Consider the following 14534-nt stretch of genomic DNA (forward strand, 5'->3'; position numbering starts at 1 on the left):
GAATGAAGATTTTCAACTTAAAGGGCCAGCTAACATCTTCAACAAAATAATAGAAGATAACTTCCCAAACATAAAAAAAGAGATGCCCATGATCATACAAGAAGCATACAGAACTCCAAATAGACTGGACCAGAAAAGAAATTCCTCCCGACACATAATAATCAGAACAACAAATGCACTAAATAAAGATAGAATATTAAAAGCAGTAAGGGAGAAAGGTCAAGTAACATATAAAGGAAGGCCTATCAGAATTACACCAGACTTTTCACCAGAGACTATGAAAGCCAGAAGAGCCTGGACGGATGTTATACAGACACTAAGAGAACACAAATGCCAGCCCAGGCTACTATACCCGGCCAAACTCTCAATTACCATAGATGGAGAAACCAAAGTATTCCACGACAAAACCAAGTTCACACAATATCTTTCCACGAATCCAGCCCTTCAAAGGATAGTAACAGAAAAGAAGCAATACAAGGACGGAAATCACGCCCTAGAACAACCAAGAAAGTAATCATTCAACAAACCAAAAAGAAGACAGCCACAAGAACAGAATGCCAACTCTAACAACAAAAATAAAAGGGAGCAACAATTACTTTTCCTTAATATCTCTTAATATCAATGGACTCAATTCCCCAATAAAAAGACATAGACTACACAACAGACTGGCTACACAAACAGGACCCAACATTCTGCTGCTTACAGGAAACCCATCTCAGGGAAAAAGACAGACACTACCTCAGAGTGAAAGGCTGGAAAACAATTTTCCAAGCAAATGGACTGAAGAAACAAGCTGGAGTAGCCATTTTAATATCGGATAAAATCGACTTCCAACCCAAAGTTATCAAAAAAGACAAGGAGGGACACTTCATACTCATCAAAGGTAAAATCCTCAAAGAGGAACTCTCAATTCTGAATATCTACGCACCAAATGCAAGGGCAGCCACATTCATTAGAGACACTTTAGTAAAGCTTAAAGCATACATTGCACCTCACACAATAATAGTGGGAGACTTCAACACACCACTTTCTTCAAAGGACAGATCGTGGAAACAGAAACTAAACAGGGACACAGTGAAACTAACAGAAGTTATGAAACAAATGGACCTGACAGATATCTACAGAACATTTTATCCTAAAACAAAAGGATATACCTTCTTCTCAGCACCTCACGGGACCTTCTCCAAAATTGACCATATAATTGGTCACAAAACAGGCCTCAATAGATACAAAAATATTGAAATTGTCCCATGTATCCTATCAGACCACCATGGCCTAAGACTGATCTTCAATAACAACATAAATAATGGAAAGCCAACATTCACGTGGAAACTGAATAACACTCTTCTCAATGATACCTTGGTCAAGGAAGGAATAAAGAAAGAAATTAAAGACTTTTTAGAGTTTAATGAAAATGAAGCCACAACGTACCCAAACCTATGGGACACAATGAAAGCATTTCTAAGAGGGAAACTCATAGCGCTGAGTGCCTCCAAGAAGAAACGGGAGACAGCACATACTAGCAGCTTGACAACACATCTAAAAGCCCTAGAAAAAAAGGAAGCAAATTCACCCAAGAGGAGTAGACGGCAGGAAATAATCAAACTCAGGGGTGAAATCAACCAAGTGGAAACAAGAAGAACTATTCAAAGAATTAACCAAACGAGGAGTTGGTTCTTTGAGAAAATCAACAAGATAGATAAACCCTTAGCTAGACTCACTAAAGGGCACAGGGACAAAATCCTAATTAACAAAATCAGAAATGAAAAGGGAGACATAACAACAGATCCTGAAGAAATCCAAAACACCATCAGATCCTTCTACAAAAGGCTATACTCAACAAAACTGGAAAACCTGGACGAAATGGACAAATTTCTGGACAGATACCAGGTACCAAAGTTGAATCAGGATCAAGTTGACCATCTAAACAGTCCCATATCACCTAAAGAAATAGAAGCAGTTATTAATAGTCTCCCAACCAAAAAAAGCCCAGGACCAGATGGGTTTAGTGCAGAGTTCTATCAGACCTTCAAAGAAGATCTAATTCCAATTCTGCACAAACTATTTCACAAAATAGAAGTAGAAGGTACTCTACCCAACTCATTTTATGAAGCCACTATTACTCTGATACCTAAACCACAGAAAGATCCAACAAAGATAGAGAACTTCAGACCAATTTCTCTTATGAATATCGATGCAAAAATCCTCAATAAAATTCTCGCTAACCGAATCCAAGAACACATTAAAGCAATCATCCATCCTGACCAAGTAGGTTTTATTCCAGGGATGCAGGGATGGTTTAATATACGAAAATCCATCAATGTAATCCATTATATAAACAAACTCAAAGACAAAAACCACATGATCATCTCGTTAGATGCAGAAAAAGCATTTGACAAGATCCAACACCCATTCATGATAAAAGTTTTGGAAAGATCAGGAATTCAAGGCCCATACCTAAACATGATAAAAGCAATCTACAGCAAACCAGTAGCCAACATCAAAGTAAATGGAGAGAAGCTGGAAGCAATCCCACTAAAATCAGGGACTAGACAAGGCTGCCCACTTTCTCCCTACCTTTTCAACATAGTACTTGAAGTATTAGCCAGAGCAATTCGACAACAAAAGGAGATCAAGGGGATACAAATTGGAAAAGAGGAAGTCAAAATATCACTTTTTGCAGATGATATGATAGTATATATAAGTGACCCTAAAAATTCTACCAGAGAACTCCTAAACCTGATAAACAGCTTCGGTGAAGTAGCTGGATATAAAATAAACTCAAACAAGTCAATGGCCTTTCTCTATACAAAGAATAAACAGGCTGAGAAAGAAATTAGGGAAACAACACCCTTCTCAATAGTCACAAATAATATAAAATATCTTGGCGTGACTCTAACTAAGGAGGTGAAAGATCTGTATGATAAAAACTTCAAATCTCTGAAGAAAGAAATTAAAGAAGATCTCAGAAGATGGAAAGATCTCCCATGCTCATGGATTGGCAGGATCAACATTGTAAAAATGGCTATCTTGCCAAAAGCAATCTACAGATTCAATGCAATCCCCATCAAAATTCCAACTCAATTCTTCAACGAATTGGAAGGAGCAATTTGCAAAATTGTCTGGAATAACAAAAAACCTAGGATAGCAAAAAGTCTTCTCAAGGATAAAAGAACTTCTGGCGGAATCACCATGCCAGACCTAAAGCTTTACTACAGAGCAATTGTAATAAAAACTGCATGGTACTGGTATAGAGACAGACAAGTAGACCAATGGAATAGAATTGAAGATCCAGAAATGAACCCACACACCTATGGTCACTTGATCTTCGACAAGGGAGCTAAAACCATCCAGTGGAAGAAAGACAGCATTTTCAACAATTGGTGCTGGCACAACTGGTTGTTATCGTGTAGAAGAATGCGAATTGATCCATACTTATCTCCTTGTACTAAGGTCAAATCTAAGTGGATCAAGGAACTTCACATAAAACCAGAGACACTGAAACTTATAGAGGAGAAAGTGGGGAAAAGCCTTGAAGATATGGGCACAGGGGAAAAATTCCTGAACAGAACAGCAATGGCTTGTGCTGTAAGATCGAGAATCGACAAATGGGACCTAATGAAACTCCAAAGTTTCTGCAAGGCAAAAGACTCCGTCAATAAGACAAAAAGACCACCAACAGATTGGGAAAGGATCTTTACCTATCCTAAATCAGATAGGGGACTAATATCCAACATATATAAAGAACTCAAGAAGGTGGACTTCAGAAAATCAAATAACCCCATTAAAAAATGGGGCTCAGAACTGAACAAAGAATTCTCACCTGAGGAATACCGAATGGCAGAGAAGCACTTGAAAAAATGTTCAACATCCTTAATCATCAGGGAAATGCAAATCAAAACAACCCTGAGATTCCACCTCACACCAGTCAGAATGGCTAAGATCAAAAATTCAGGTGACAGCAGATGCTGGCGAGGATGTGGAGAAAGAGGAACACTCCTCCATTGTTGGTGGGAGTGCAGGCTTGTACAACCACTCTGGAAATCAGTCTGGCGGTTCCTCAGAAAACTGGACATAGTACTACCGGAGGATCCAGCAATACCTCTCCTGGGCATATATCCAGAAGATGCCCCAACAGGTAAGAAGGACACATGCTCCACTATGTTCATAGCAGCCTTATTTATAATAGCCAGAAGCTGGAAAGAACCTAGATGCCCCTCAACAGAGGAATGGATACAGAAAATGTGGTACAACTACACAATGGAGTACTACTCAGCTATTAAAAAGAATGAATTTATGAAATTCCTAGCCAAATGGATGGACCTGGAGGGCATCATCCTGAGTGAGGTAACACATTCACAAAGGAACTCACACAATATGTATTCACTGATAAGTGGATATTAGCCCCAAACCTAGGATACCCAAGATATAAGATATAATTTGCTAAACACATGAAACTCAAGGAGAATGAAGACTGAAGTGTGGACACTATGCCCCTCCTTAGATTTGGGAACAAAACACCCATGGAAGGAGTTACAGAGACGGAGTTTGGAGCTGAGATGAAAGGATGGACCATGTAGAGACTGCCATAGCCAGGGATCCACCCCATAATCAGCATCCAAACGCTGACACCATTGCATACACTAGCAAGATTTTATTGAAAGGACGCAGATGTAGCTGTCTCTTGTGAGACTATGCCGGGGCCCAGCAAACACAGAAGTGGATGCTCACAGTCAGCTAATGGATGGATCATAGGGCTCCCAATGGAGGAGCTAGAGAAAGTAGCCAAGGAGCTAAAGGGATCTGCAACCCTATAGGTGGAACAACATTATGAGCTAACCAGTACCCCGGAGCTCTTGACTCTAGCTGCATATATATCAAAAGATGGCCTAGTCGGCCATCACTGGAAAGAGAGGCCCATTGGACTTGCAAACTTTATATGCCCCAGTACAGGGGAATACCAGGGCCAAAAAGGGGGAGTGGGTGGGCAGGGGAGTGGGGGTGGGTGGATATGGGGGACTTTTGGTATAGCATTGGAAATGTAAATGAGTTAAATACCTAATAAAAAATGAAAAAAAAAAAAAGAAAATATCCTCAGAATTAAAAATAAAAAAAAAAAAAAAAAGAATTTCATGAAGTCATTATTTTTAATAGTTGAGTAGTATTCCATTACATAAATGTACCATATTTTCTGTATATATTCCTATGTTGAGGGACATCTGGGTTCTTTTGAACTTCTGGCTACTATAAATCAGACTGCTATGAACATAGTTGAGCATGTTTCCTTGTTATATGTTTTAGCATCTTCTGGATATATGCCCAGGAGTGCTGTAGCTGGGTCCTCTGGTAGTACTATGCCTACTTTTCTAAGGAAATTCCAAACTGAGTTCCAGAGTTGTTGTACCAGCTTGGGTATCCCACCAGCAATGAGAGAGAGGTCCTCTTTCTCCACATCCTGGCCAGCATCTACTGTCACCTGAGTTTTTGATCTTTGCCATTCTGACTGGTGTGAGGTAGAATCTCAGGGTTGTTTTGGTTTGCCTTTCCCTGATGACTAAGGATGTTGTACATTTCTTTAGGTGCTCCTCAGTCATTCAGTATTCCTCAGTCGAAAGTTCTTTGTTCAGCTCTGTACCCTATTTTTAATAGGGTTATTGACTTCTTCTTGAGTTCTTTGCATATATTGGACATTAGCCCTCTATCGGATGTAGGCCTAGTAAAGATCGTTTTCAGATCTGTTGGTTGCCTTTTGTGCTGTTGACAGTATCCTTTACCTTATAAAAGCTTTGTAATTTTATGAGGTCCCATTTGTCAATTCTTGATGCTAGAGCATAAGCCATTGGTGTTCTGTTCAGGAGTATTTCCCCTGTGCTCATGTGCTCATGGCTCTTCCCCAATTTCTCTTCTATTAGTTTCAGTGTAATTTGTTATTTGTGGATGACCTTGATCCACTTGGACTTGAACTTTGTACAAGAAGATAAGAATGGGTCAATTTGCATTTTTTGCTTGCTGACTACCAGTTGAATCAACACCAAATGTTAAAAATACTGTCCTTTTTCCACTGGATGATTTTAGCTCCTTTGTAAAAGATAAAGTGACCATAGGTGTATAGGTTCATTCTGGGTCTTCAATTCTATTGCACTGATCTATCTGCCTGTCACTGTACCAACACCATGTAGGGTTTTTTTGTTTTTTTGTTTTTTTTGTGTGTGTGGGGGTTGTTCTTTGTTTGTAGGGGTTCTTTGTTTGTTTGTTTTTGTTTTTGATTTTTATCACAATCCCTCTATAGTACAGCTTGAGGTCCAGGATGGTGATTTCCCCAGAAATTCTTTTATTGTTGGGAATAGTTTTCACTATCCTGGGTTTTTTTGTTATTCCAAATGAATTTGAGAATTGCTTTTTCTAATGCTATGAAGAATTGAGTTGGAAATAGTGGAAAGTGTGTTCCAACTATGGCAATGTGTAAATAAGAAGGATTTGGGAAAGACAACCAAGCTTAGTGCATTCTAATGGTGTCTTAGTTAAGGTTCCAGTGCTGTGATCAGACTCCATGACTAAGGCAACTTTAATAAGGACAATATTTAATTGGGGCTTGCTTACAGGTACAGAGTTTCAGCGCACTGTCATAAAAGCATGGGAATGACAGCTTCCAGGCAGGCATACTACAGGAGGTGCTGAGAGTTTTACCTCTTCATCTGAAGGTTTCTAGCAGAAGACAGACTCCCATGTGGTTAGGAGGAGGATCTCATTGTTCATCTGCACACTGACACACTTCCTCCAAAAAGCCCACACCTCTTCCAATAGGGCCTCACTTTCTAGTAGTGCTACTTCCTTCAAAAATCTTTCAAATTTTTGAAGCGCCAGGCACTTCAAAATCATTACAGATGCCAAGAGTTATTTTTTCAAAGGTAATAATGTTAATTTTCACTCTAGAATCACAAGGATCTAGTGGAGAAATGACCTTTAATCAGGGTGGCTGAGTTACCCATCCTCCTTTTATTTCAGGAATATTGTTTCTAAGTAGAAAATGTCTATGTTTTCAGCAGAGAATTTGACTCAGTATGTGTGCCACCCTTAATTACATAAGGCCTGGGATCTATCCTTGTTTGTTTGTTCATGATGACAGCTACTAAGCTTATATCATAGTGTGTGATCTGCTGTAACTCATACAGAATTACTATGCCATTACTAAATACTCTATGAAGTTCCTAACAGTGATTCTAACTAAAACATCAGGCTTGTGAGCTCATAGTAAAATGCAAAAACAAATACTAATTTTCACATATTTTAACATCATTAACTTAAATATTGAAATGACTGAATATTATAAAGCAATAGAAAATAAAGTCATGAAAAGTGGCAGCAGAAATGAGAAAAGACAAACAGGTAAGTTATAAATCAAGGGCCTTCATTCTTTATTTCAAACACAAAAAGTAAAACCTCAAGTGCCAGATCCAAAAACAAGATTCATTTATTTTTTATTTTATGTTTATGTGTGTTATACATGTGTGCAGTGCCCATGAAAGCCAATAGTTGTTAGTTGTCAAGAAGTGCTGGGAATAGAATTTGGTTTTTGTTGCATGATAGAAACTGATCTTAGCAACTGTACTATTTCACAAGTCATTCCTATCAAGGATCCACAGGGTAGGCAAAATGTCAGAGACAGCCCCACTTCCTATGCTAGGAGTTCTACAAAAATTCTAAGCTAAAGATCAACAGCATTTTGCAGGAGTCCTAGTTCAGACCCATGCTGGCTCTGTGAATGAATTCACTCTATGAGTCCCTACACGCCTTGCTTAGTTGATTTTATGGGCCATGTTCTCTTGGTGTCCTTGACCACTCTGATTCCTATAGTTCTTCCTCCCCCTCTTCCTCAGGGTTTCCAAAGCTCCATCTAATGCTTGGCTATGTGTCTCTGCTGTGCTACCAGCAGGTGCTGGAGAAATACTATGTGAGCACAGAATATCATTAGGAATGTTTTCACCATACTTGGATTTTTGGTTGCTTGGTTGGTTGGGTGGTTGGTTGGTTGGTTGGTTGGTTGGTTGGTTTTGCCAGTAGTAACTAGGTTTTATGGCTATCCAGTCTCAAATTTCTGGGCATCTAGGAAGTGTCATACAAGAGCTTCTTTGTGTCATGTGGTCCTCAAGATAGATCAGTCATTGGTTGCTCACATTGACAAGCTCTGACCATCATTGCTGCAGCACAATTTGAAGACAAGGCAGATTGTATTTGGAATGTTTTATGGCTGGGTTGGTGGACAAGTTCCACCCCTAGAAGATTTTTCTGGATACAGAAGATTGTCATAACACACTCTGAGTCATCAATTGCTTGAAGTACTAATTAGGGTCATACTCCTAAATCCCAGGAGCTTTCCATTGTACTAGGTTGATTCTACATCACTCCCCAAATGCCCCCAATTCCATCCATTTGCTTCTCTCTCTTCCTCTCTCTCCCCTTCTCTCTCTCTCTCTCTCTCTCTCTCTCTCTCTCTCTCTCTCTCTTTTCAGTCATCTTTCTCTCATATGATTCCCCATATTTCCCTGAATACTTGCCTATAGTTCAACTGCACAATTTGTACTATTTCTCTTTACAGGAGGATCCATGCAATCCCTTATGCCCCCCTCCTTTTAAGCCCCATTTCTTACTTAGCTTCTTCCTCTCTGTGAATTGTAGTGTGATTATTATTTTTATATTTTTAAGATTTATTTTTTATTAAATGATGTCTTCATTTACATTTCAAATGCCATCACTTTTCCTAGATTTCTCTCTGATAATCCCCTACACCCTCCCCATTTCCCTGCTCCTCAATGCACCCACTTCCTCTTCCTGCCCTGGCATTCCCCTATACTTGGGGATAGAATATTTGCAAAAGGAAGGGCCCCTCCTCCCACTGACAGCCGAATAGGCCATCTTCTGTTACATATGCAGCTAGAGACACGAGCTCTGAGGGTACTGCCTAATTCATATTGTTCCTCCTATAGGGCTGCAGACCCCTTTAGCCCCTTGGGTACTTTCTCTGTCTCCTTCAATGGGGACCCTTATTTGCATCCAATAGATGACTGTGAGCATGCACTTCTGTATTTGTTATGTACTGGAATAGCCTCACAGGAGACAGCTATATCAGGGTCCTGTCAGCAAAATCTTGTTGGTGTCTGGGTTTGGTGGTTATTTAGCGGATGCATCCCCAAATGGGGCAGTCTCTGGATTGTCCTTCCTTCAGTCTCAGCACCAAATTAGAAAGATTGCATACTAGCAACTTAATAGTACTCCTGAAACCTTTAGATAAAAGATAGAAACACACCCAAGAAGAGTAGATGGCAGGAAATAACAAAGCTCATGGCTGAATTCAATGATTTAGAAACAAAGAAAGTGACTGAAAGAATCAACAAATCCAAGAGATGGTTCTTTGAAGAAATCACCAAGATAGACAAGCCCTTACTTGAACTAAGTAAAAGGCTGAAAGACAATATACAAATAAGAAGAGTCAGAAATGAAAAGGGAGATATAGCAACAGACATGGAGAAAATCCAAAGAATCATTTGGTCTTATTTTAAAAGCATGTAGTTCACAATATTGGAAAAAAAAATCTAAGTGAAATGGATAGTATTCCTGAAGACTCCAATTATCAGTTGAATGAGGATCAGGTAAATAAACGAAAAAGTCCTATAACCCCTAAAGAATTAAAAGCAATCATCAAAAGTTTCAAGAAAAATAAAAGCCCAGAGCCAGATAGCTTTAGGCAGAACTAAATTGTCCTTTAAAAAAGAACTAATAACAATACTCCTCACATTATCCCACAAAATTGAAACAGAAGCAACATTGTCAAATTCATCTGACAAGACCATAGTCACCCTGATATCTAAATCACACAAAGACCCAAAAAGAAATACAATTTCAGACCAATTTCTTGTATAAACACAGATGCAAAAATACTCAATAAAATACTCACAAAACAAGTCCAAGAACGCATCAAAGACATCATCCACCACGATCAAGTAGGCTTCGTCTTTTAGATGCAGATATGGCTCAATATATATAAATTCACCAATGTAATCGCCATATAAACAAACTGAAAGAAAAAATTCACAGTATCATCTCATAAGATGGTGAGAATGCCTTTGACAAAATCGAACACCCCTTTATGTTAAAAGTTTTAGAGAGTTCAGAAATACAAGGCACGTACCCCAAAGAATAAAAACAATAATAAAAACAATATGCAGAAAGCCAATAACCAAAAGCAAATTTAATGGGGAGAAAATCAAAGCAATAATTCTAAAATCAGGAAAAGCAAGGCTGCCCACTCTTTCCCTTTCTACTCAATACAGTACTTGAAGTCCTAACTAGAGCAATAAGAGAACAAAAGGAAATTAATGGGGATACAAATTGGAAAAGAAGTAGTCAAAGTATCACCATTCATAGATGACCGGAGAGTATAAATATTAGTGACCCTATAAATTATACATTAGAATTCCTACAGCTCATAGATAACTTACACAAAGTGGCTGGATAGAAAAGTATCTCAAAGAAATAAGTAGCTGTCCTTTATAAAACCAATAAACAGGCATATTTGTGCAGCCATGGTAGAAGAATATCATCTAGTGTTGAGTCTAGGAAAAACAGCCTTCTCTCAAGATGGTTTTCAGTGAAACAGACATCTTTATTGGGGGTGTCATGGTCTATACAACAATTGGAGTGAGGGTAGGATTTTTTGGGATGAGTGTACATCATAGGCAGTGGTCCAGTTGCTGGGACTGCTTCATTGCATGATTAGGAATTCCTGGTTCTAGCTGGATATGTTCTTATAAGGAGATAGGATATTTTACCCTGCATCCTGGCCACTAGGCTACATGACTATCTCATGGTGGCAGAGCCTGGGGATGGACTGGCTCTGTGTGTGGGTAGATGCAGTCCTAGAGCAAGGCAGGGTTAGTCCTACTCCTGCTGCTGTCAGGGTGAGATTTTTCAAGTTATGGACATGTTTTGACCTTACTGTTCCTCTGTAATGACTCCCCCAGTCACGTGGATTTCCAGTCCCACACTGAAGAGCAGAGAACAATGACCCCTAGGATCCCTAAATATCAAAAGTAAGGGAGAAATGGTGGGAAAGCTTAGAGCTAGAACTTTTATGACATGCCTCGACCAGAGACGAGATTCCACAAAGGAAATGTGAAATAAAATACTAATACAATTTAGAATATATAAGCTCACAAATGTGACCACCAGCATCAGGATGGTGTGGGCTGCTCTGGTCTCAGCATGGCCTCTGTTGTTTTGATTGACCTTATGTATGCGGTTCATTCTCTGGTGGTGTCTGTTTAGGTGAATCATCATGGAGACACTGGTCCAGGCCATGATGCCAAGGAATATGATGTCATGGGAAAACCGCAAGAAATGCATGTCTACATTGACCCCAGAGATGGAGCATATTGAATTGCCTTTAGAATCAGAGTCATTGTGTGTTTTCTGTGGACCACTGACATTCATTGGGATGTAAGCATTATGTAAGACACTGAACAACCAGCAACTGAAACAAGAATAGCTCACGACCTTGGGGGATATTTCTCTGAACATGACCCTAGCCCAGGTACCAGGAACAACAGTGACAAACTGGTAGGTGCTGAGGACACAGGTGGAACACATGATTGTGCCTTGAGCCACCATGTGAAAGAAGTATGCAAGTTTACATTTGAGGTCAGTTGGAGGCTTCCTTGGAACAAAATCAATCATGTCATGTGAATATGTCAAGAGAAGGAGCATGAATGCATTGGCCACAGCCAAGTTGATTAGAATGACCTGTATGGGCCTCAGTCTGGAGTCAGTCAAGACTGGAGAGAAATTATGGACAAACAGAAGGATGTTGCCCACAGTCCCAACCACAACCTGGCAAAGCAAAAGGATCTGAAGAGCCAACATTTCCATGGTTTTCAGGGTTTATTCTGAGACAACATGGACATGGCTTCATAGCACAGTGGTGTAAGGATCGGGTTAGACAGTGCTGTCTTCAAGAATCTTCTCAATTATCTAAGATTTTCAATTGATTTGGAGTTTTGTTTGTTTGTTTGCTTGTTCGTTTGAAAAGCTGGCACTGCTTTGACACACTACAGGAGATTTTTCTGGAAAACAATGAATGGACATTGATCCAGAATATGAACATCAGACTTATTTTTCTTTCCCTTCACTCATGATGTAAGAGTGTGTTTGTGTGTGTGTGTGTGTGTGTGCGTGTATGTGTATAATGCAACTCTACCTGAGTTGTTCAACAGTATGGCAGCCTTTTTAACACAGCATGGGCTCTGAATGTTTGTACATGAATGTTTGTAGACAGGAGTGCATTTTTGCTTCAGGAGAATTGATATCATCCCTCATGTTATAACAATGTGTTAAGAAATACAAATTTGTTGTTGGAGAGATGATTCTGAATCTGATGACCTCTACTCAGCTTCGTGGTGCTTTACTCATGTATTTCTAGTCATGCACACAAGCAAAACCGTAATAGGCATAAAATAAAATAAGTATATCTTTTACATATTTGATCAAGTGTTGTGGAGATTTCTCAGGAGTTAAGGGCGCTTCCAGATGACCTGTGTTCTATTTCTAAAATGGCTACTTATAACTGTGTGTGAATCCAATTCCAGGGGATTTGGACCTTCCCAGTCATACATGAAGGCAAAACACCACTGCACATAAAATAAAAATAAATAAAGAAATCTTTAAAAATGTAACACAAAATTAAAATCCATGTTTTAGAATCAAATACAATGAGGAACTGAGAAGGTGGCTCAGTGGTTAAGGACACTTACTGCTTTTCCAAAGGTCCTGAGTTCTATTCAAGGCAACCACATGGTGGCTCTGAACCATCTGTAATGGGATAAGTTGCTCTCTTCTGGTGTGTCTGAAGACATCTACAGTGTACTCAAATACATTAAATAAATGAACAAAAAACAAGAAAATAAAATCTTTTTTAAAGTTAATGAAATATGTCCCCAAATTATTACATATAATATATTTTTCACACTACTCATCATAATGATAAAAAAACGAAATATTATTTTTAAAATGTGCTAGTTTTCTCTTCACACAAAAGAACCTTGAATTACACTTGTATCATTTATTTGGAAAAAAATTCTGAGGGATCCTAGCATTCTGTTGATTCATAACAGTCTGTGTTTTACTTGATTTTTCTGAGGAATTGGGTGCTGGACACATAGCTGAGTCATCTCCTTTTTTGTGAACCATAAGAAACATTATCACCATCACCATTAAATGCTGTGTACACACAGATTAATTTAATACTTGTTTTATTTAGCTAAAGTTTCATCTGCAATTGACTTTATTTGTTCCTCTATATGATGAAAAAGCCTCCATGCAACAACTAAAAACCAGTTATCTAATGTATACATGTAACATTAAAGTACATTTTCAAATAAGTACTGAGCCATGAAATACACATGTCTTTAGACTAATGAAATCATTGACATAATTAGGTAAATTAGGGAGAGAAATACAAAACCATTCTAATGACTAATGTTCACTTTGGAAGACCCCGTGAATTGTAGGAGTGAGAAGAGAACTTGAAGCAGAATTTTAACTTGCAGATTTCTCACCTGCTTAGTACCAGCAAAGATGGGGTTGCTCACAGAGATGTAGGCCAGCTCCTGAACAGTTACTGAAGAAACATAGCTCTGAGTTCCTCTCCCTTTGAAGAACATCTTTGTGTATCCATTTCCTAAGACAGATTCAAAGAAGTGCCTACCTCTCCCATAAAATGCTGTGCAGATTGCTGAATGAAGCCAGATATCAGAGCTCATAAAGGGGCAGTGTCAGGTCCTGAAATCCTTCAGACAGTCCATTCCCTTGTCATCTGTGGTGTTATTGAATATGACTGTATGGGTATATTGGAAAACTTTTAATGAAAGGAAACATTTATTTCAAAGGCAAATCACCATTTTCACTTTCTGGTAATTAATGATGATGCCCAGGAGTTTGTTATATCATAATGAGTAGTAGAGCCAAAATTAGAGGAAGTTTTCCTTGTTTCCTTAGGGAGTATTTAAGTGTTAAAGTTGTGTTGGCATCAGGTGTAGAGAGGTGCTCTTCAGGGGAGATCAAGAGATATATTAGGTTTATTTCCAGGTGTGTGTGTGTGTTGCATAATATGCTTTCACCTTGCAAAATCTGGCTGACATCAAGACCTTCCAGACCATGCAGTCTGTAATCTTGCATTTTCCCATGTGTGGACAAGGGCATTTTATTGTGACCAATCAAACAACTGAAGCCTGTATTCCCTACCATGACTTCTTGGGTTATTCCAGGGTTGATTTGCTTTAAGATAGATCATGATTCATTTTCTGAGGCCTCCATGGAGATTTATAATTATACTAGACAGTACCAGTTTTTATAGAAATTTACATGGAAAGAACCAATTCTTTAAGTACACTCAAGAAAATGGATTGAGGAATCAGTTAATAATATAGGCAATCAACCATGGATGATATATTCACTATAGCCATGATATAGAAACAGTTTAAATA

General features: G+C 38.8%; 1 protein-coding gene across 1 annotated transcript; it reads right to left on the reverse strand.

Moving 5' to 3' along the window:
• Window positions 1–10989: 10989 nt before the first annotated feature.
• Vmn1r59 (vomeronasal 1 receptor 59) lies at window positions 10990–11922 on the reverse strand. The gene has a single exon (NM_207543.1). The coding sequence runs from the start codon at window positions 11920–11922 to the stop codon at window positions 10990–10992; it is 933 nt and encodes a 310-aa protein (NP_997426.1).
• Window positions 11923–14534: the final 2612 nt, after the last annotated feature.

The sequence above is a fragment of the Mus musculus genome, chromosome 7 (genome assembly GCF_000001635.26).
Source record: "Mus musculus strain C57BL/6J chromosome 7, GRCm38.p6 C57BL/6J".
Taxonomy (NCBI): Eukaryota; Metazoa; Chordata; class Mammalia; order Rodentia; family Muridae; genus Mus; species Mus musculus.